The 24,555-nt window shown below is 38.7% G+C and overlaps 1 protein-coding gene across 6 annotated transcripts in view; it reads left to right on the plus strand.

Annotated features, from left to right (window-relative positions):
• Nucleotides 1-24,555, plus strand: part of Hecw1 (HECT, C2 and WW domain containing E3 ubiquitin protein ligase 1) — a 272,667-nt gene that overhangs the window by 112,675 nt on the left and 135,437 nt on the right. For all 6 annotated transcript variants that reach the window (XM_036187474.1, XM_036187473.1, XM_036187478.1 and 3 more), the window contains one exon: nt 14,303-14,627. In XM_036187474.1, the coding sequence (XP_036043367.1) occupies nt 14,303-14,627 (325 nt within the window). The remainder of the gene's footprint in view (nt 1-14,302; nt 14,628-24,555) is intronic.

Raw genomic sequence — 24,555 nt, forward strand, 5'->3', positions numbered from 1 at the left:
AGGGTTAGGGGGTCTCGGTGTTCTATAAGGGTGTGCCCCAGTAGCACATGTTAAATCTATTAGGTCCCAACTGTTAAAGGTTCGAACACCTGTCAGCAATGCTCTAGTCTGGAGGCCAAACCTCTAACACATGGGTCACTGAGCACCATTCCAAATCCAAACGATAGCAGTGCAGCTAGGACAGTTGACGATGGGGTAGATTCCAGGAGCTGCCTAAACATGAGCTGAACAAGGACAACAGCAACAGTAGATCTTAATATGGACAGGGGAAAGCCTGCGAGTCCTCACCTTCTTAATAGTTTAGAAGGTAAGAAAGAAAAAAGAAATCCCTCCTTCATACTTCACGAGTTCTTCACGACTCCTTGCAACAAAAGACAATTTAGTATGAGAACGAAACAACAATGTTGCCTCACATGCACACCATTTACATACACAAGAGATGCCTAGAGAAACAAACAAATCTCTAGAGTAGATATCAGGGATTTGCTTAGGTTGCAGGTTCTAAAAAGATAGTATATGAAACAAAGAAAACCCTGGAAAAGACAATTTAGCCAGGAAAAGCACCTCAAACTAGGGAACTGCAAAATTTTGTTGTGCAGACTTAGTTCACACCATCTCCATTAATTGAGCCCTTAGTGATTTAGTTGCCTGTACAGAGGATAAACATCCTGACAAGTGAAGATTTCTCTCAAAGATGTAAATTTATCTCACCAATAGGTAACGTTTCAGTGTTTCCCCTAAATCTGCAGCTAAACATTTAAACTTGTTCTCATTTAAACAACTCGCCATAATCTCTACAAAGAGGTATATTTTATTGTGATATTCTGGTTTCCTATAGTTATACCTTTGACTGACACATCCTGCACCCTATCACAATATCCAGAATGGTTATTCCCCTGGCAAAATTCAGGATCCAAGAGGCTCAGCTCACATTGGAAGTCATATAACCAGCACTGATGCATATCCACGTCCAGACCCAAAGCAAGTGTTCTCTTCTCTGTGGAGGTCTCGGGAACTAGCCACAAAGAAAGAGGCCAAAGTGAAGATAGAAGAAATGAAATTCAGTTAGTAGCCAGGCTTTCCTCATGGGGGTAGAATAGAAGCCAGTTGTCTCTTATGCTATAAACCTAAAATTCCCACTGAGAAATACACAAAAGTGTGACCCTGAAAGGGAACCTAGCAGACAGATATCACCAAGTGAAAAGGTATGAATAGAAGGGAATGGAGACAGAGATAGATGGGTAGCTCCTGTGATAGTTTCCTATCTAACACCATAGGACATTCTGGGTACTTTTCTGATGTTATGTGAGTGAAGCAAAATTTTTCCAGAGGGGTTATAAGAGCTTTACGTTTAGTTTAACTCCTATATAATGCAAGACAAAACCATGATGTTTGTTTGTATCAAATGGTGCCCCATTGTTCTGTTCTGCACTTAATTTTAGTTCCCAGTCTTTGGCACTGGGTAGCTTAAAGCACTTTGCAGACATGAAGAGAATCTCTGAGTACGATGCAATTTTGTTTTCTTAAATTAGAAACAGCTCTGTTTTACTGCATTATCTAACCTTTAAGCCCATGGGGGATGTCTACTGTACACTAAATGGAAGCCTCTCAATGCCATGAATTTCACTATGTACTGATTCCTTCCTAAAGGCAATGTGGTGGTGCATCCCCCAGGAACTCAGAGGCTCTACTACCTTCAATGTGTCCATTAACTCTCTTTAAGGGCCACATATGCATCCACACAGTTGACCACAACAGGAAAAACTTTCAAGACAATGACAATAGTCCTATAACCATTTGTTCACATGGGGCCTTGGGAAGAAGGATAGTGAGATAGCGAAGCTTCTTAAATAGCACTCTGTTTTTGGCAAAGAAAAATGAATTTACTCAGCCTTTGAGAGCCTTACAAATTCCCCAGGGCAAATGACTTTAAAATTATCTCTTTCCAGACTTGAAGAAGCATTATGTAATGCCAAGAAAGAACAGACCATATTCCTTGCTGGTACCTTAACTACTCAATGCCCACTTTGGTCTCATCTCTGCAGCTATATATCTCTTCTTAGCGGTGGTCCAGTCTTAGTTTAGTGAATCAGTGAAGTCTAGAGAAGTCTAGTCATCAGCTCACAAACTCTCCTTTATGAGTAGGGTATATTTAAGTCAAACCATCTGGTGTTTCTTTGAGCTTTCATGGCTTTTGAACATATAAAGTTTATCTGCCTCTTTTTCCCTGTTAATTTGTCTACTCTCATCATGTCTCAACAGGCTCAGTTACCAAATTCTCAGAGAGATAGTTTATACAACACTTCTGTTTGTTTCAATGCCAGTTTTGGCTCCTTTGCACCATTATAAATTAAGAACCGAGTCCGTGTGTAACCTGCTGGGAAAAAAGCAAAGCAGTGAATCCATTTAGAAACAAACCATTCCATGGTAGTTCCTGACATCTCTCGAAAGGGTTCTCCAGGGTGCTCATTAGAGCTTCTGAATCTATTTCTTGTTGTGAACATCCTTTTTCTCTGTCTTTCACTTGCCTAAGTCTGACTTGTGCTTTCTGGGCATTTGACAGGCAGCTGAACTATCTCAGGTTACCAGCAATGGTCAGAGTTGTCAACATGACAGATTCTAAAATAACTGTGAGATGGACCCCTATAGGGGATTATCCTCATTAGATTGATAGAGGTAGGGAGACTCAGCTACTGCAGGTGTCACTATTTCCCGGTTGGGATTATACCCTGTGTTAGTAGAGAAAAGGAGCTGAGCTGATGTATGCATTCATTATTCTCTGCTTCCTGATTAGAGCTGCAATGTGAGCAGGTGCTTCCTGCTCCTACTGCCTTGTCTTCTCTGTTGGAGAGGATATGGAGCAAGGGGAACACTCCTACACTGTTGGTGGGAATGCAAACTTGTACAGCCACTTTGGAAATCAGTATGGCAGTTTCTTGGAAAATTAGGAATCAATCTTCCTCAAGACCCAGCTATACCTCTTTTTGGCATATACTCAAGGAATGCTCAATCATACCACAAGGGCACATGCTCATCTATGTTCATAACAGCATTATTTGTAATAGCCAGAACCTGGAAACAACCTAGATGCCTCTCAACTGAAGAACAGATTAAAAAATGGTACATATATACAATGGAGTACTACTCAGCAGAGAAAAACAATGACATCATGAGGTTTGTAGGCAAATGGATGGAACTAGAAAATGTCATCTTGAGTGAGGTAACCCAGACTCAGAAGGACAAACATGGTATGTACTCACTCATAAGTGGATACTAGATATAAACAAAGGATAACCAGACTACAACCCACAGCTCCAGGGAGGGTAGTTAGTAAGGAAGACCTTAGGAGGGAGGGTAGTTAGTAAGAAAGACACTAGGAAGGACACATGGATTGAGCAGTGATGGAGAAATGGGTGAGATCTACATGAGCAAACTAGGAGTGGAGGGGGGTTAATGGAGGGTAAGGGATGGGGGATAAGAGCTTAGGAGAGCAGGAGGTTCAAGATGGAATGGGAACAGAGTGGGAGAGCAAGGAAAGAGACACCATGATAAGTGAAGACATCATGGGAATAGGGAGAAGCAGAGTGCTAGGGAGGTTCCCAGGAATCCACAAAGATGACTTCACCGTAGACTACTGGCAATAGTCAAGAGGGTGCCTGAGCTGGCCTACTCTGGTGATCAGATGGCTGAATACCCTAACTGTCATCATAGAACCTTCATCCAGTGACTGATGGATGCAGATGAAGAGATCCACGGCCAGGTACTGGACTAGGCCCTCTGGATAAGTGAGACAGTTGTTTAGCTTGAACTGTTAGGGGGGCCCAAGGCACTGGGATCAAGACCTGTCCCTAGTGCATGAGCCAGCTTTTTGGAGCCTAGTGCCTATGGTGAGCCACTTTGCACAGCCTTGGTGCAGGGAGGAGGGGCTTCAACCTGCCTCAGCTGAATGTACCAGGCTCTGCTGACTCCCAATGGGAGAGCTTGACTTGGAGGAGGTGGGAATGGGGAGAGTATGTTGTGGGGAAGGCTGGAGGGCAGGAGGAGGGAGGACAGGGGAATCTGTGGTTGGTATGTAAAATGAACAGAAAATCTCTTAAATAAAACAGTGACAACAACAAATGTAGTAATAAAATTACTCCTAATGATATTCTACTATGTTCATAGTATCTTCATCAGTGTTCTATTGCTGTGAATAGAAATACCATGACCACAGCAACTCTTGTAAAAGAAAGCATTTAATTCAGGTTTGCTTATAGTTTTAAAGGTTTAGCCCATTTTCATTATGGTGGAAAGCATGGCAGCATGTAGACAGACATGGTGCTGGAGAAGTAGCTGAGTATTCTACATCCAGATCTGCACCAGCAGGAAGAGAAAGCCACTGGGCCTGGCTTGGGTATTTGAAGCCTCAAAGTCCACCCCCCAGTGACATACTTCCACTAACAAGGTCTTACCTCCTAATCCATTGGTTTGTTTTGTTTTATGAGACAGGGTTTCTCTGTGTAGCTTTGGCTGTCCTGGATCTCACTCTGTAGACCAGGCTGGCCTTGAACTCATAGAGATCTGCCTACCTCTGGGCTTCCCTTTAAATGTGACCTGTGGTTTTTCACTTGCTATTTTCCATACCTCTCCTTGTTCTGTGTATTTAGTGTTTTATCTATAATGTATTTCAGAAGTTTCTTCTCTCATTATAGCTATTTGGCGTTCTGTGTGCTTCTTGTACTCGTGTGGGTATGACTCCTTAATTGTGGGCAGTTTTCTTCTAGATCCTGTTAAAGATCTTGTCTGTGCTATTGGCCTTAGATTCATTTGTTTTTTCAGTTTGTAGACTTACTTCCCAAATCCCTGCATATTTCTTTTCTTTTCAAAAAAGTTATTTTATTCTTTGATATAAATGGGTTTTGAGTAAGCTCCTGCTAATTTCATTCTTCTACATGTGGACATCCAGTTTTTCCTGCATCACATGTTGAAGATGCTGTTTCTTTTCTCCATTATATGATTTGGCATCTTTGTTGAATGTTGGATGACTGAAATCACATATATTCATGTTTGAAACTTTGATTGTGGCTCATTGGTCTACATGTCTGCTTCTGTGCCGGTACCATATTATTTTTACTACTATGGCTCTGTAATATATCTTGAGGTCTGGGATGGTAATCTCTCCAGCATTATCCTTTTTCTCCAGGCATTTTTGGCTATCTGGAGTCTTTTATAGTTCCATGTAAATTTTAGGATACTTTTGTTTTTCTATTTAAGTGAAGAATAAGATGGGGATTTTGATTGGAATTGTATTGTGTTTGTAAATTTCTTTTGATAGAATGTCATTTTCCAGTATTAATTTTACCAATTCATGAATATGGGATGGATGTCTCTCCATTTTCTAGTGTTTTTCTCATTCTCTTTCTTTGGAGATTTAAAGTTTTCATTATAGAGGTCTTTGACCTCCTTGGTTAGATTTATTCTTAGATATTTTAGTGTCTCTGAATGGAGGTGTGTATACATGACCCCTTTGTCTATATATTCGCTGGTGGTGTACAGATAGAGTTTGATTTTTACAAGGTGATACTGTATCCTGCTACATTGTAGAAAATGTTGATTCTTTCTACAAAATTTGTTTCTAGAAAATTTAAGGGTCTCTTATGTATAATATCATGTCACCTGCAACTAGGACAAGTTTTATTTATTATTTCCCTGTTTGTAACTCTTTAATTTCCTTCTCTTGCCTAATTGCTCCAGCTAATGGTTTAAGCACAGTATTAAAAAGAAGTGGGGATAATAGACAATCCTCTTTCATTTCTGATTTCAATGAAACTGCTTTAAGTGTTTCTCCATTAGGATGATGTTGGTTGTGGACTTCTGATGTAAGGCTTTTATTATGTTGAGATATGTTTCCTCTGTCCTACTCTCTCTAGGACTTTTATCATGAAATTGTGCTATATTTTGTCAAAGGAATTTTCTTCATCTATTTACTGAGTACATGATCTTTGTCTTTAAGTCCATTTATGTGTTTTATTACATTTATTGACTTGTGTTTGTTGAACCATCCCAGTATCTCCTGGGCAAAGCCAATTCGGTCATAGTGGATAATCTTTTTGATGAATGTCAGTAGCCAATTTTCAATTTGTGTCTAACTAGAGACATGAGAGTGGGTATCCTTGCCTCATTTGACAGGATAGATTTGCCTGAGGTACCAATCTTAGATGAAAATTATTTAGTTTCAAGGCTTGAAACATATCATTCCACACTTCACAGGCTTTCAGGGTTGCAGATGTTATTTTGATACATTTCCTTTTCCCTCCCTTACAGCATTTGATGCTTTTATTTGCTTCTATTTTTGATATTTTGACTATAATATGCCCTGGAGAGATTTTCTAGTCATGCCAGTAATCTAACTAGCTCCTGCATTTGTATTTTCATTTACTTCCAGATCCAGGGAATTTGGGGTTATATGTCTCATTAAATAGATTCTTTGTGCCATTACTTTCCTCAGCTCCTTCTTTTAGCCCATACATCCCTAAATTGGTCTCTTGGCCATAGCCCAGGATTCATGGATGTTATGGTCATGTTAATTTATTAGTTTTTCCTTATTCATGTTTAAATGTAGTATTTTTAACTATCTCCTCCATTGCCCATATTCATCTATAATGTTTATTTGTTCTTATTTTAATTATCAATTTCTTTGCTGAATTTTTCATCTGTATTTTGATTTTCATAAATATTTCTGATTTTCTTACATATTGCGATGACTTCTTTTTCCCCCTCATGTTGCTTGCTCACTTTCTTCTCCTCGGCCTGGACTGAAGTCCTTTGTTTCTTGGTATCCTCTTTGGAATAATTTTTATAAGTGAACTTTTGAAATCTTTAGCTGACATTTTACGTATTTCAATGTCTTTAGGAATTTCTGAAGAGCTATCATCTTTTGAAATAGTTGTCTAGATTTTTTTTATAGTTCTTGTGGTTTTATGATACAATTTCTGTATCTGTTGCTTTGGATAGCTCTTCTGGTTTGATTGGGGGTCTTGTTAGAGAGCAGCTGCGTCTTGAAAGCTCAATACCCAGCGCCACCCAGTGTGGAGAAAACAATTATAACAGCAATAAGACCAAACCATACACATAGAAATAAACTTAAAATTAATTATATCATCACCAATGATGATAAGCCAGAAAATGGAAGAAGTATATAGAACATACTACAGTGTTAAAATTCTTTAGAACAGGGACTGGAGAGAAGTCTCAGTGGTAAGGAGCACTTACTACTCTTCTAGACGATCCAAGTTTGGTTACTCACACCCATGCAGGGCAGCTCACAACCACCTGTAACTCTAGCTCCAGGAGATCTAACACTCTCTTCTGTTCTCTGTGGGCAACCACACATTGGAGGCATACATTCACACAGACATACACATAAATAAGTACAAATGAAAATAAATCTTTAAAAATTATAGCGAGTGTGAAAACAGTAAGTGAATGGGAGGCATGGGAAAGGAAAACAAGGATTAAAAGAATAATAGGGGAAAGAATTTTTTAGAAGGAAAGAGAAAGAACAGAGAATTATAAAGGAGAAAGAGAAAGGAGGGAGGGCAAACATTTACTCAATGATGGAAAGAGTGAATAAACAAAATTAGATCAAGAAAGGGCAACAAGGAAAACATTTTAAATACTGCAAAGCAGAAATACTGGAAAAGGCATAATAGGAATAAAAAAAAGGAACCTAACCAGTGAAAAAAGATAAAATGGTAGAACAGTTTCTTTCTGGATCACTGAAAATGTGGGCTCCGTGTCCAGTGTGTCAGAGGCGTCCCTGTAATGATACTCGTCAGCCTGTATTGGAAAAGTTTCTTTTGACTACCTGCAGTTGTGTGTAAAGCAGAGGTCTCTGCTGGCCACAGTTAGCTTTGAATTCTGTGAGCTAGGTGGGTTCTTCATACTCCTAATAGCCTCAACATCAGCCATCTGAGAAGATTACTGCTCTAGCTGGGGCATCTCCCCAGTCCATCAAGAGTGTAGGAAACATGAGCTGCAGAGAGAGCTCAGTGACTAAAAGCACACACTGAGTTTTTACAGAAGACCTGAGATCAGCTCACAGCTATCTCAGTTCTAACTCAAGTTCTAGGGCATCACCACTCTCTTCTGGTTTTCTCAGGCATTTGAACACACACACACACACACACACACACACACACACACACACACACAATTTAAAGTAAAAATAATTTTTTAAAAAGGTTTCAGGATACAAGCATAGCACAGAGAACTGTGTGGATAGAGGACCTGTCTTATACCCTCAAGGCCTAAAGGATGTCAATCATCCTGATGGAGGGCTGCAGCTATGGATGACAAGCAGCCTGCTGAGCCCTCAGCAGTGAGCAGTGGGCAGGCCACTCCTGAGGTGATGAGCCCAGTGACCTCAGGCTCAGTATTAGCAGACATAAGTGCTGTTAATAGACAGTGCTCCCTTGAGTCCCACCCCTGGCCAGCGAGGGTAGGCTGCCTTTCCATTACACCCCAACACACCCACACTTGAGCTAAATCACCTGCTGCTTGTGTTTCCCTTGTCTTTACCCATCCCTTGCCCACTGTGCGAAATCCTTCCAGGGCTGCCTCTTGCTATGGGGATGTGGAAGAATAAACTCAGGCTTCCTGTCTTGCAGGTGTTCTCAGGCCCCCAGTATAACTCCGTTCCAAAAACAGGTTTTCCTTTAGGATGGTACTCGTCCCTTGGACTTGATGAGACAAAATTTAACACTGTCTTATCAGAAGCCACAACTGCTTTTGAGCCTGGTGAGGTACGTGGGTGTGTCAAGGGTGGGACTGTAAGTCTCTTTTCAGCCATCTGGGTTACCTTTTGTAGGAGACATTTGCTTTCTCTCCCCCAACATGGAGCCACGTGGCTAAAGCTGGGCTTTTCTGTGTGCCCATCTTCATTGCACCTCCAAGAGCCCTGTTGCAACCTTTGTGGATTCTGAAGGCTTTGGCTTTCTCTCCTTTTGGAAGAGAAGCTTTTCTTTCTTTTTTTTTTTTATTTATTTACCTATCTATTTATATATTTTTGCTTATTGTGATTCTTCTTCCAACTTACACAGACATTCTGCACATTTCTCTTGTTTGAATTTTCTGAATTCCTTGGTAGAAATAAACAAGTTTGTTGGTTTTTTAAGTTTTCATTACCACCCCACACCCCCAGAGACATGACCAAAACTGGGCACAGCATGAGAATGTTCCAGGAGCCTCAAGTATAAAATACCATCTGCTTTAGAAATAAAAATCCTGTATTTCTCTTTATCACAGCTGAATAATTCTATCTTGTAAACTTCAATGATGTTTCCTCCATTATTTCTTTTCCTATCATGATTTAAATTTTTTAAAGACGTTTTAAAGATAATGACTTTTCTCTGTATTGCATTCTGCTTTTTTTTTTCCACTTGAGATGGCATTAACTCATAGCCTAATATTCCAAAAACTAAGAATCTGCTAATGATTCTCAGAAACCAACAAAAGTAGAGGCTTTTGTTAAAAAATACTGGCACACAATATGCTCTCTCTAGATGTGATGTATTTCTGCTTTAGTATTCCATCTCCTTTCAGAAAGTTTTATTTTGACTGATACAATATACTTCATCTAATATGATAAATAATAGTAAACAAAAAAATCTAAACAACCTAAACATATGTCTAGATTGTTTTTAATCAGATCTTTTTTGTCAGACTCAGCAAAAAAAAAATTTGTATTTAACCTAGTACCAGACTGGCACCTATCTAACTAATTGTTGGAAAACTAAGATATTCTTATAGTCTTCTTGTCAGTGTTTGATTTTGCTTATCAACAAAAATAAATTATTTGGTACAATGGAGCAAAGTCTGGGAACAGTTTAGTTCTGATTCTTACTCATTTAGTTTACGCCCGATTCTTGCTCATTCAGAGAGTGGGCTTTGCTTCCTCAAAAAGTAAAGGAGAAGCTTCCATGTCAGAGGATATGTTTCCATAGAGATTAGGCACAAGTCCAGGGTTGTAAAACAGTGACATAACGCTTCAGGCACTATATGGTCTTTATCTGTGGCTATCTCAAAACAGGGTAGATCTCCATCTGTTCCCCACACGTTAGAAATGAAGGATGATTGAGTTGCTTCTTCCAGCCCTGTCAGTCTATAGTATTCTGGGAACAGTCATGCATGCCTAGGAAAAGCCCGATCACAAAAGAAACCCACGTTAGGCTGCCAGTGCTTTTCATATACTGCATTCAAGAATTAACAACTACAATGCCTTTATCACAAAACAAGGTTTAAAAGGCTAACTTGGTGATGCAAACAGTATTTAAAAGAGTAACTAGGTGCAGCAAGTGTTCACAAAAGACATACATGTCAAATAATAGCCTTATATACAGTCAACTCACAGGATTCTGCCAATTACATATCAGTAAAACAGGAACAATTAAAATGAATCAATTACTGTAAATCTTTAGTAAAAACACCTGTTTAGGACATGATGAAATACAATTTTATGTTTAGCCTTCTTCGTATACAACTTATTGCCTAGTCTCTTTCTGGATTTTAATTTTATTCACCATAATAAACTATTTCTGTCACAAGAAAAGATATTTTGATTAAAATAAAATTTTAACTAAAATTTTAAAGACTAAAATAACCCCAAACTAGTTATTATGCCAGGCATAGGAGCTATAAAGAGACAAAAGCTTCACAGGATGGGGTACTATGACAAGCCAACTAACATTACAATCATGGGAATATTTCCTGGAGAGTGGGATCACTGACTAGAAAACCTACTCACTCTCTTGAAAAAGAAAGAAGATAGGAATAATATGGCAGATTTCGAGCTAGAGTGTACCCCTAAAATGGTGTACATTCTGCCTGCAGTATGACTGAGTGAGTACCCAAAACCACATTTACAGCCTTCCTAGTTTGTAACACTACACGATTACGATATATTGCACTAATCCTCACTGAATGATGGAGGAATCTGGGTGGGTGGGAGAGCATGGTCTTCTAGAACCATCCTTAGGTTGTCTCTCTTACTCCAGGCAAATGCCATATTGCAACTCAGTATTAACCAGCAAAGATATTGTTTCATCAATGTTTCAGTCCATGTCTTTGTTCTCACCATGTAAACCATTTAACTTGTGTAATTTGACAATTGCAAGAGAAATGCTTATTCTTCAAGGAATTTATAAAATGATAGCAGAATTTACATCTGCAACAAAAGAGAAACACTTTAAAACCTTTTGAAGGCCTGACTGACATTCACATAAAAATGCTACCATCTAGAACTCTTGATCTGGTTTGTTTATTTATTTTATTTTTTTTTTTGGTCAGGTAAAAAAAAAAAGAAAAGGCAGGAAAATTTTACATAGCAAACAGCGACATTAACAAACCTTATTACAAATAAATACACACACACACACACACACACACACACACACACACACACACCAAAATATGTAGAGAAAGACTCTTGGAAGAGTAGGAAGGGGCTTGGAATTGAAATCCATTTTTCCCCAGAAGGGTTGCAGATTTTTTATTTATTTTGGTGGCTTGGGATGGGGACTCCTCCCATAATTTTGGATTGTTCCATGTAAACAAAGAATGAGGAGCTGATGGGCACACAGTTTCAGGTAGCCATGTTCAGGACTGGCCTTGAACATAAGTGACCAGCCTGGGCAGATCAGCCAGATGAGGGCACTTCTGGGAAGAGAAAGAAGCCCTCCAGGCCTTTCCCTTATGTCAGGGGGGAAAAGAAGACAGAAGTTGTTCATTTCAATTATCTGCAGCCTCTTTCTTTATCTGTCTGTCTGTCAGAGATGTAACTGACTCCTAGTCTCTCAAGTAAAAATTAATTAATTAATCAACCAATCAAAGTAAACACATGCAGCTTTCTCTGGTCTGAAGAGACTGCGCAGCAGCTAAAGGGGCTTACCATGCAACAAAGATGACCAGGGTTCAGCTCTTCAGAATGACCTAACATGGCCGGCTTGTAATTTCAGTCTCTGAAGGCAGAGATAGGCAATCCCTGGAGCAAACTGGCCATATTGGCAAGCTCTGGGTTTGGTTGATAGCCCCTGATATGAATAAAGTGGAATAGTGATCCAAGAACACTACCAACACAAGCACTTAGGCCTCCACATCCATGCATACACACATATGCACACACCTGATCACAAATGCACCCAAATAAATGCAAACATGCATATACATACATGTACATACAATACACCTACATATGCATGCACACACACACACATGAAAAGAAGAATAGGGTTACAAAACAGCTTCCTCAATGAAATATTTCCTCCCCAATATCAAACCTTATAAAAGGAGCCTCTGTGGTGATACTTTATTTGTGCTCTAACAAATAAAACTTGCCTGGGGATCTGAGGGAAAAGCCAGCCACTATATTAAACATAGAGGTCAGACAATAGTAGCACATACCTTTAATCCTAGCATTCAGGAGGCAGAGATTCATCTGGATCTCTCTGAGTTCAAGGCCACACAGAGAACAGAGCCAGGCATGGTGGCACACGCCTATAATTCCAGCACTAGTTAACCATAGAGGTCTGGAGGTCTGTACAGATAGACAGAAAGTGATAGAGCTGGGTGGAAAGAGGAAGTGATGTAGCTGGGCAGAAAGAAGAACTCAAATGGCAGGGCACAGAAAGATATATAAGGTGTGAGTATACAGGAAGTACTTCTCTCTTGGGCTGAGGAGTTCCTAGCAGTAAGAACTTGTGGCTGGCTTGTTCTATTCCTCTGAGCCCTCAACTTTCACCCTAATATCTGGTTCCGGGTTTTATATTAATAAGACCTTTTAAGATTCACGTCACAAGTCTCAGTCCTGAAAATTGATGTGAAGAGTATTTACACAGGACCATGAATGTAATTTTAATTCTCTATAGAAGTCTGGATGATTATGAACAGGATGACTTTAAGGTCTATACAGAATGAATTAAATTGTCAGCACTGTAGGGTCATGCTGAGAATTATCAGGCCAGTGGTCAAGAGAAAACATAGCTGTGCTATCATTGTTTGGTCTACCCCATAATTACACATTTGGCTGTTCTTTTAATCCATGTAGTTTTCAGTCTTCATGACATGAGGTGATACTATTGGCACACTTAAATAGTGTGTATAAACTGAAGAATCATATCATTTGGGGGAGACTGGCACTAGGGTCTGGTCTTTATGGTTGGAATACAAAATGTCATTAGTTCTCACTTAATCAGTATGTATAATAAGGTACAGTCCCTGGGGTCTGAATAGCATGAGTCAATGCTTTGTGTGTGTGTGTGTGTGTGTGTGTGTGTGTGTGTGTGTGTGTAAACAAGAACACTATTGGCCTCAGAACATGGATTTTTAAAGCCAAAATCCCCCAAATGTGCATGTTAATCCAATCTTAATATTCATCGATGATGTCAGAGTCACCTTTGTTTGATTTGAAAGTGAACCCCCACTCAAGTTCTATACGATGGCAACCTTCCAGGTTAGCTAATTTTAAACACTCGATGTTGTAAACACTAACAAAGAAAAAACAACTTCACTGTTTTCTACAATAGCGGTTCAGTGAAAACAGTCCTCTGAGTTTGGATCTGACCAACAACTGTGGTGTTCAAAATTTACTAGAATAAATCTTTAATAAACATTTCAGAGAGCCCTGAAACAAAAAAAGAGAGAAAGAGAGAGAAAGACTTCCTCACCCAGTAGGAACCATTGTGGACTGTGTGAAGGGATCGAATGCATCAAGAATGACTGAAGTAGCCAGGTGTGGTGGCATGCCTTTAATCCCAGCACTCGGGAGGTAGAGCCAGGTGGATCTCTGTGAGTTTGAGGCCAGCCTGGTCTACAGAGCGAGATCCAAGACAGGCACCAAAACTATACAGAGAAACCCTGTCTTGAGAAAAAAAAAAATGACTGAAATATTCAATGAAGATAATCATAATTTACCCTAAAGAAGGATAAAATTTGAAACAGTTTTAGTGACCTCAAGGAGTGGTGTTTCTTTGGGAACAGGGCTTCTCCCTGCAGTCCACTTCTTCTGCAGTCAATTCGATTAAAGGGGGCTGGAGGAGGCAGAGGTTCCAGGAGGGCATGAACAGAAAGTGCCTGTGTCTTTGTTCTTGTTCCCATGTGAATGCAGAGAAAAGCCCCTGAAAAAGATGCTCCATGTCATGTTTTACATCCCCTCAAAGGCAGCTCCCTCACAGTCTGTTCCCCTCAACATACCTTTTGATACCCACGAGGATTTGACAAGAGTTGTTAATTTTTGGTAACTCTGTCCAATATCTCCTTTCTTCTACAGAATCTGTACCAGAACAGGTTTTTGGGCCTGGCTGCCATGGCGTCTCCATCTAGAAATTCACAAAGCCGACGCCGGTGCAAAGAGCCCCTCCGCTACAGCTATAACCCGGACCAGTTCCACAACATAGACATCAGAAATGGCGCCCATGATGGCATCACCATCCCTCGCTCCACCAGTGACACTGACCTGGTCACTTCAGACAGCCGCTCAACACTCATGGTCAGCAGCTCCTACTACTCCATAGGGCACTCCCAGGATTTAGTGATCCACTGGGACATCAAGGAAGAAGTGGATGCTGGAGACTGGATTGGCATGTACCTTATTGGTGAGTACATTATCACCTTGACTCTACTCACTGGAGCTACTGACTCATCTTGGCAGGCTGGCAATATGCCATGAAAAGGAAGAAGGTCTTATGTGTGTGGTTTGATAGTTCAAGAAAAATTTATTTATAATTCATTATTCCTTTTTAGGTTTTGAAATGATATAATTACATTCTTTTCCCCTTCCTTTTCCTCCTTCCCAAGCCTCCCATGTACCCATCTTGTTCTTTAAAATTCATAGCTTCTTTTGCTGTTGTTGTTGTTGTTGTTGTTGTTAAACGCATATATGTGTGTATATATGGAATATATATATATAATATATATATATTTCTGAATACAACTTTCTCAGCCCATATAATGTTTCTTATATGTATGTTTTCAGGACTGATAGTTTGATATTGGACAACCAATCGGTGTGCTCTTCCATGGGGGACTGTTTCTCCTTCTCTTACCCTGTAGAATAATTAAGATGCACAGTCAGCAGAGTTACACTATAGTCTAACACGCTGGAGACCACTAATGCTTGCTTTTTTTTTTACAGATATACAATAAAGCCACTCTTACAACTCTTTTTAATAGAAGAAAATTAAGAACAATCAGGGAAAAGCATGATTAAAAACAAACATTATTTGCAACTAGAGAACACTCCTCCTTTGTACCTAAGTGAACAGCAAAAGCCCACCTTAAATCCTCATGGTTGCAGGGAACTCCCTACACCCAACCAATGTACTCATAACTCTGAACAGGTAATTTCAACATTTTTCTCCCAATAATCTTTTCTCCAGCTCCTTTAACATCCCTACTTTATAGCCAAAATACATGATGGAATTGTATATCCAGTCATATGGAGAAAGTTGACTTGCTTATTCAGCATATGAAAGTTCCATAGCTGGAAGAAAATGAGAAGAGATTTTTGTATGTGAATTTCCTCAAGTCTGTTCAAACAAATCAAATTGTGGTTATAAATTTGATATTTTGGCAACTATTTTATAAAATTATCAACATTTTCATTTGCATTAAAAATAAACCTTGCAAACTTGAAAATATAGTAAATTACATGAAAATAGGTATTTCCTCTATTACATATTATAGAATCCAGTGTAGAACAAATTGATATGATTATCCACAGACCAGTGTATGATTTGGGGGTACTCCAAACATCAATAGAACCTCCAAACTTTCTGCCTTCCATTTATACAGTTTGCCTTCATACATTCCAATACACACCACCAGATTTAATACTGCTGACTATAACAGAAAGTAATGCACATTATGAGCAATTTATAACCTGGTTCATTTTTATGATAAAATATTTGTCTAACAAATTAGTCAGGAAACAATTAGTCTGATAAACATTAGTCTGATAAAATATTAGTTCTGATAAAATATTTTGTATAATTAGTCAGGAAGCAATTAGTCAGAAAAATATTTTTACTCTCTTGAAAGTTCTGCATAGTGTAATATATATGTGTGTGTGTGTGTGTGTATAATAAAGATGAAGCAATATACATTTTGATGTTTTTAAACAAGTAGTAGTTACTAGATAAATTTGACTTCTGACCAGAAAAAAATCAATAAATTTTAAAATTAAGTTTTCAAATAAAATAACATCTATCTAAAATAAGATTGAAAACCAACAAAAACCCATCAAGCATACACTTTTAGTCTATGGTGTTTGGTTGTATATTTGATTATCAACACTAAACATTCAGATATTTCACTTTAAAGTCCTATTTTTGATGTCTTGACAAAAGACCCCATTTGGGTAGACTTTGTAAAGCCAATAGGGCTATAATTAGCTAGCATTCATTACCATTACTGCCTTTGATTAGTCTGAAACTTCAGTTTTGCCACAATCCTCCTCCCTACCTACCTGCTTTAACTGGGAATGTGATTTATCACTTGAAGGAATTGTTTGTTACATGTGCACATACATAAGCACATAATTTTAAACCAACTCTTTTACAAGAGTATCTTCCCTCAGTTTGCGAACATTGATGCCATTTCTCAAGTTAAGGGAAAAAAATGGAAAATGAGTCTGTTAAAACAAAAAAGAGAGAGATAATGGGCTTAGAAGAAAACTTACTGAGTGTGAAACACAGCAGGGACAAATGTGCAAGTTAGTTTTAGTCCACTTGACATACTAGAGCTACCTGGGAAGAAGGAGTCTCAACTGAGGAATTGTGTTCATCGAATTGTCCTGAGGGCGTGCCTGTGGGACATTTTCTTAGTGATTGAGCTTGAATGGCACACCTACTATGGGTGGTGCTATCCCTAGGCGGGTGATCCTGGGTGGTATAAAAAAAGCAATCTGAGTAAGCCATGGAAACAAGTCTGTAATAGCATTCTTCTGTGATCTGTGCCTCCTGCCTCTGCAGCTCAATCATATAGATCCATGCTAAAGTTTATCAAATTGTGGTACTGGGTACCCTGTGAGTATATAAGGTCAATCACAGATTATGTGTAAGAAGAAAGCATTAGAAGGTCCCTATCAGAGCAAGGAACAAATATAGATGAAGGAGGAAACTCAACAGGAAGATAAGGAAGTGGTAATGAAATAAGGCAGCTAGAAACTTACCCCACAGAGAAGAGAAAGAGGTGTTAGAAGGAGGAAGAGACCATTGGCCACACTGAGTTTCTTGAAATTTGAATGAGTAAGAACTGGTGTTAACATGACAGTTTTTGACTGAAACAAAAGAACCATAACTCATCATTTTAGAAAGTTAATCTGAGAATTTGTTATTGTCATAGCAGCTACACACATATAATTGTGATGTTATTTAATGTTGAATGGCAACACTTTAAATAGCATCATACTTCAAATATAGTTTGCCAATCCAAATTATCTGTGAATCTTAAAATCTCATAATTTGTGAGTCCTTAGTAACTCACCTTCCAGATTTGCAGTGCCTTGTCTAAGCTCAAGTCATAGAACTAGACCTAGAAACTGAAGGGTGAGGATGGTTGTTTAATCTGACCAATCATTCCCATGTGAGGAGATGCAGTGCAGCCCTCCCACAGCCATGAAGCTACCACTCCTAGAGTTCACATTGACCATGGAGATATGCTGGTGTTTTGAACAGTATCAGTAATGTGTTGTTATACATCAGTAGAGCAGAGCAATGCCCAAGTAGAACCAAAATTATGATGATTTTTGACCTTTTATGACCTCCAGACTTTTCCAACCAAAACTATTTTCTTCCTCTGTAAGAAGGTGAAGATATCTATACAATGACACTGTTACCAAGTCACCCATGCTGCCCTTAACCAGGGACATAGGAACCTAGCAATAGGTTTAATAGCATTAATATTGCTGCTGTTACAGAATGGCTATTATGAGATAGATAATAGCAATAAATAGATAATAAATAAATAAGATAGATTCTTTCTGGGTGATAGTATGGAGAAGAGTCATGTGGTTCCAATGATAGGTAGACATGTTTAGAATAGTACTCTGCCTATAGACAAATATATTTCCTCACCCAGGTAGTTTCATATATGCTTTGAGTTACTTATTTCAAGTTACTCCAAAATGGATGTAAAACTGCAATTTCCATCTCAGGATTAATGAGAGTAATTAGTAAGATAGTGTACATGGGAGGGGGGGTGCATAGTTTCAGGATGGTGTTTATTTGTTTGGCTTGGCTTAGTTTTTGTTTTGCTTCACAATTAATATATCTCTTTTTCATTTATTTTGTCAAATTACTATATTTTCTAATGAATTGTGATAAATAACCCTATTTCAACCTATGCTTGACCCTTCAATTCTGTTTTAGGTTTACCTCACACAAAAAAGGTTCTGGCCAAGAGAGACTGGAGAATGATTTTTAAACATCAGATAATGAACAGAAGTTTATCATTTGGTCCAAACACAAGTACATAAAAGTTGTTTTTTATAAATAGGTATTTCCCGTAAATAGTGTTAAGTTGTGCCTACATGACTTTCACAAATAAGAGAACCGTTTATTAGTTTATATCTATAGTTAAGACTCATTAGTGCCCATGTCTCTTTTGCTGAGTTAATACACATAATTTGGTTAGTATAAATGATTGCTCTGGCCATTGAAAATGCTGTGTTATTTAGGAATGAATTATAAAGATTCTTTTATCCTCATTTCATATTCCAAATATTTAAAAATGTAACATCTTAAAATTACATTCATTTATTTATTTATTCAATTGTGTGTGTACACATGTACATGCATGCATGTATGTGTGTTTCCAGGTCTCAGTCTGTGTGCCTATATGTGAGCATGAATGAGCCATGACCACATGGATGCCAGAGGACAACTTGAAAGAGGCCTTTTCTCTCCCTTCAGTTCTTTCCTTATACTAAGTGTCTTCAGGTTGTTGGGTTTGCTAACAAGTTCCTTTAGCTGATAAAGCATCTGTGAGCCTCTAACTAAGATCTTAAAACACTTTAGAGGATTATCAGTTTTTAAAAACAGCAATTCCTTTGATTCTGAAGTAAAACCTACAAAAATGTTTAAATACAAAATAAGAATGCAATTAAAATCACAAAAAACAACGAAAGATAAAATAGACATAATCTGCTGATAATTTGCAAATCTAGCTGTCTTATTAACTTAGTTTTAATAAATTACAGCCATTATCATAGTATGATATCATAATTCCATGTTAGAATTTGCTGAGTAATTTAAAACAATGAAATTAGAGTATATTCATGCATTTGGAATTCCATGTCAAGAGATAACCCAAAAAATTCTCTAAAGTTATGCTAATAAAGCATACCCATAGACTAGAGCCTGGGGATTCATATTCTCTTCCAAGTCTTACAAGTTGCTCTACCTGCATGAGGTAAAAGGTCATAGTCTTTATCTAATTGTTTATTTTGAATGGTTTAAAACTGCTTCTGTGACTTGTACCTACCTGCTTGATGTGTGTATGTACATATACACCTGTGTAATTATGCTAACTGAAGCTTATGCATGCTGAAACCATGTCTTATTTGGTCCTGTTCCATGAAAACTGAAGTAATTATGATGAGTTATCAAATAACTTTTGAAAGAACACAGCACCGGTGGGTATGTTTCAGTGAACACAGTGCTTCACAAAGCACGAGTCATCTCTCTGCTTCTCAATCTTGAGAGAAGGCAGATAATAGATGATAGATACACACAAAACATACCCATGTACACACATAAATATATGTAAAGTTTTATATATAGGTGTGTGGGGGGGGGTTCATGGAACACAGGTGTCCTAGATAGCTCCAGTTATCAACTTGATACGACCTATAGTCATCTGAAGGAGTCTCAATTGAGGGATTTACCAGGTCAAATTGGCCTGTGGCAATATTTGTGAGAAAATGCCTTGATTGGTTATTGATGTGAGAGGGCCTAACACCCTATGGGATACACCATCTTCTGCATGATATATAATGCAGCTTGCTTAACATAAGCCTATGAGCAAGCCAGAGGGCAAGCCACAGCATTCCTCAATGGTTCCTGCCTCCAGGTTCCTTCTTTGAGTTCCTGCTCTGACTTCCTGCCTTAAGTTCTCTTGGTGATAGATTGTGACTTGGAAGTATAAGCCAAATAAACACCTTCCTCTCCAAATTGCTCTTGGTCAGTGTGTTTTATCACAGCAACAGAAACTAAACACCAGGTATGATGATTAATCCTGATTGTCAGGTCAGTAGAATTTAAAAGCAACATGAAAACAAATTCCGGGCTTGCCTGTGAAGGATTATTTAGATGAAGTTGATTGAGATGGGAAGAGTGACTAAATGTAAACAGCATCATTCCCTATGGGCTAGAATTCAGGACTGAACACAAAGGAGGAAGCAAGGATTTATTGAGCACAAGCACTCATTCTCACTACTTCCTGACTTTGAACATATGGTGACCAGCTGCTTCAACTTCCTGCTACTGTGACTTTCGCACCATGGTGGATGACTGTACCTTGTAACTGTGAATCAAAATATCTCTTCCTTCTTTATAGTGCCTATTTCGAGTATTGCATCACAGCAATGAGAAAAGTAACTAATATACCAAAGCTTCACACTTGCTAAGGAAATGATATAGAATGGAGTTACATTACCAGCCTGCGTATTATTACTCACATATTACATGTTCTGTTTTTTTTTTGTTTTTGTCTCTTTGTTCTTGCATTTTAAATGGGGTAGCAAAAATAACAACAAATCAAACAAACAAGCCCTTCTTTATGTTAGTAATGACACACTAGCAAATACTTGACTATTTGTAAATAAAAGAGATATTTTTTTTTTCTCATGGTTCTGGTTCAAGATCCAAACCACAATCCATGGAACTAATTTAAAGCCCAAACCAGGAAACATATGCACACACTACGCCAGTCAGCTTTCTAGTACTGCAGCAAAATTTTTAGACAACTAACCTTTTTACTTTTGGCTCACTGTTTCAGAGATTTTAGTCTGTAATTAGTTGGCTCTATTGATTTTGGATGCTATGGCAAGGCAACACACCACAATGGAGAACATAAGAGAGCAAAGCTACTCACTGTAACAAGAAAGTGAAAAAGAGAGAAAGAGAAAGGATCTAGGATTGTATTATCATCTTCAAGGGCACATCCCCAGCACTAGAACCTTCCACCAGGTTCTATTTCTTAGTTTTCACCACGCCCCAAGAGCACAAAACAAGAGATTACTCCTTTAATCTATGGCCTTTTAAAAATCACAACATCTATAATATCTACCCTGTGTTGTCTCTCTCTTCTTTAAGCTACTAGTACTCAATCTTGGTTGCTTCATGATTATGACCTTAATTAATCATTATCACCTCTCAAAACTCTATAGCCAATTACATTTATACTTCTTAAACTTTTCTCAATGTAGTTAGGGTTTATGGTGGTTTAGTGAAATTGTTGTTGTAGATTCTTCTCTAAGATCCATTATTTTATTAGGCATGGGTATTTGGATAGGTTTTGTGGAAGAGAAGTAAAATTGTAAGGGTCAGAAGAATAAGGGATTGCTATGAGATTGATTGTCATATGAATGTCAGAAACTATACCCAGAAAGACTCATCCATGTGACAGCCTAAACATGAGCTGAGCAAAAACAACAATAACAGACATGCTAAAGGGGTTAGCCCGACCCGACCCGACGTAAGGAACTGCTGGCAACTAAAGAAAGCTGAGAATGGAAAAAGTACAACTGGCTGTCCTATACCAGTCAGCCCTGAAAACGTATACAAGTAACATTACACAGACTGAAGAGGTTGTGCTCATGTATTTAGGAGTGTGTGTGTGTGTGTGTGTGTGTGTGTGTGTGTGTAACAACTATTAGTTTTTTAAAAAGAGGACATGAATTTTAAAAGAGCAAGAACAGATATATGAAAGGGTTTACAGGGAGGAAAAGGAAGAGATTATTACTTATATTAAAATCTAAAAGATAAAAGAAACCATTTTTTAAATGAAAAAAACATACCTCCCAGTTGGAAACAAGCTCCAATATGACTTTCAGAATAGACAAACTATATACAAACCAGTATTTGTTCCATTGTAAGAAATCACACACTAGAAGTTATGAGAATTCCAGAATAAACAGAAATTCAGCCCCTAGCTATAAAATAGATTAATGTCCAGTGCCTTAAAATTTAGAGAAAAAGTCTAAAATATCTCTTTGACTAGGTACTTGCACGAAGTCTCCTAGCACCCCCCACCCCGCATCCCAATCTATGGTATGCCCCCCTCCACTGATGTTGCAGCTTCTGTAACCCCTTCTCTCTCTCCTTCCTCTATTTTAAAGAATTCTTCTGTATGGTCATCAACTCTTGGAAGTTGGCATCTCATTAGCATATAAGAGGACTAAAGCCATATTTGTTTAGTTACATCAGACACTGAATACCTTTACACAAAGAAACACTACAAGGTAAAAGTCAAAAGAGAGGGAAAGGGCCTTGGTTGGGGACCTGTGCTGTCTTTTGTCCTTAGAGCATCCTCCTAGCTTTAGGAGTCAGAGCTTCATCTGGGCTTCTGAGGAGGGCAGCCAAGTAGAATCTACCCATCTCTCTGGTCCTACGACTTCAGTGAAGAATCCCCTGGACATTTCCCCAGGTTTAGTTACAAGATATTTTAAAATAGATTATGGGGTGGATCACTTGTCCATTTTGCTCTTAATGGCAATGCTTCTGTTGTGCATTTTACGAATACAGATAGGGTATAGAAACTGTAGTTAGTATCCTCTTTGAAGATAAATCAAGAAAAAAAGACATTCTTCATTTCTTTTTTTTAATAAATAATTTTTTTCTTTATTATTATGTGTTTTAAATTTTATACATCAGCCATGGGTTCCCCTGTCCTTCCCCCTCCCGCCCCCACCCCCACCTTCCCCCCAGCCCCTCCCCTCCATTCCCATGTCCTCCAGGATCAAGGCACCCCTGGGGATTCATTTAAACCTGGTGGATTCAGTACAGGCAGGTCCTGTCACCTCCTTCCAGACTGAGCAAGCCCCTGTGTAAGCCCAAGGTTTCAAACAGCCAGCTCATGCACTAAGGACAGATCCTGGTCCCACAGACTGGATGCCTCCCAAACTTGGAACTGATGGAAGTGGATGCAGAGATCCTCAGCCAGGTCCCAGGTGGAGCTCCAGGTGTCCAACTGTCGAGAAAGAGGAAGGTCTGCAAGAGTGTGAATTGTTGAATCCAAGATTGCAAAAAGCACAGGGACAAATAGCCAATCGAATGGAAGCACATGAATTATATGAACCAAAGGCTGTGGAGCCCCCAGCTGGATCAGGCCCTCTGGATAAGTGAGACCATTGAATAACTTGATCTGTTTAGGAGGCATTCTTCATTTCTTAGATATGTTATTTTTCTGTACACTTCAATAAATCTTTCTGATTAAAATGGCCTGCAAAAATCTTTACTATTGCTATAAGCTGTGGCTTCGGTAGAATTCTGCATGTCAAAGAAATATTTATCAATATATATGATTTGAGGAATCAAATATTGTGTTCTGGACAAAATAGATAATGTCTACATCTTAAATTAAGTACTACTGGCATTCCAATATTTAATGCTATTATTAATTTTGCTCATTAATACTTTGGGACTTATAGAATGCAATATTTTTCACACAGACTCTGAAAAAATAACTACTTACTAGATGTCTGATATTGTTCTAGGATCACTGCTGTGATAGTCCAGCTAATCTTTAGAGTAGAATGCTAAGATGCATGCTAATATTGTCATCATTTTGTAGTAAGTAATCTAAGACACGCAGGCATTAATTGAGATACCTAAGATCACAGCGTATAACAATACAGAAAAGCTTCCTGCTGAGGAAGTTTATATACCTCTTGTAGACATCCGCCTCAACAGACAGCACATGGCAAAGCACTTTTAGGTAGAGAGCTGGAGAGGTACCACTGGTCCTTGTGGGGAGGAGCGTGACTTGACCCACAGCATCCACTCTGGTTCCCCTCTGTCCTCAAATTCCCTCCTCTACTGTAGAATCTGCTCTTCTAAAACTTAAATCCTACTTCCTTATGCACCTGTGTTCTGGAGGCAACTCTCTCTTCATTTAGCTGCACTTGTGTAAGGTTCAGAAGGTAGAAGTAATACATGGGACTCTTCCTGCCCTCTGGCCTGTGGCTGCTGCAACAATGGCCTGAGGAAACTGGCATTTCTATAGCAGCGTCATAATGTCCACTCACCAAGTTCATGGCACAACAGGTATGTGATGGTGGCAATAACATACCGTTTGCCACTTGCTGCCCATCCTCACGATGAGAAAAGAGGAACTTGATGTGGCCTTATCAGTAGCCTCCCTTTTCAGGACTATAGCTAATGTTCTGAGACCTTATATTCCATAGGCCTTGGGGAAGCTTCTCTGAGGAAAGACTGCAGCTCAGGTAGGATCCATTTAGATGGAGTATTAACCTGGTGCTTATTTTTGGAGTCCATGTCTCCAGTACTGAATCCCTTTTAT

Source organism: Onychomys torridus, chromosome 5 (genome assembly GCF_903995425.1).
Source record: "Onychomys torridus chromosome 5, mOncTor1.1, whole genome shotgun sequence".
Lineage (NCBI taxonomy): Eukaryota > Metazoa > Chordata > Mammalia > Rodentia > Cricetidae > Onychomys > Onychomys torridus.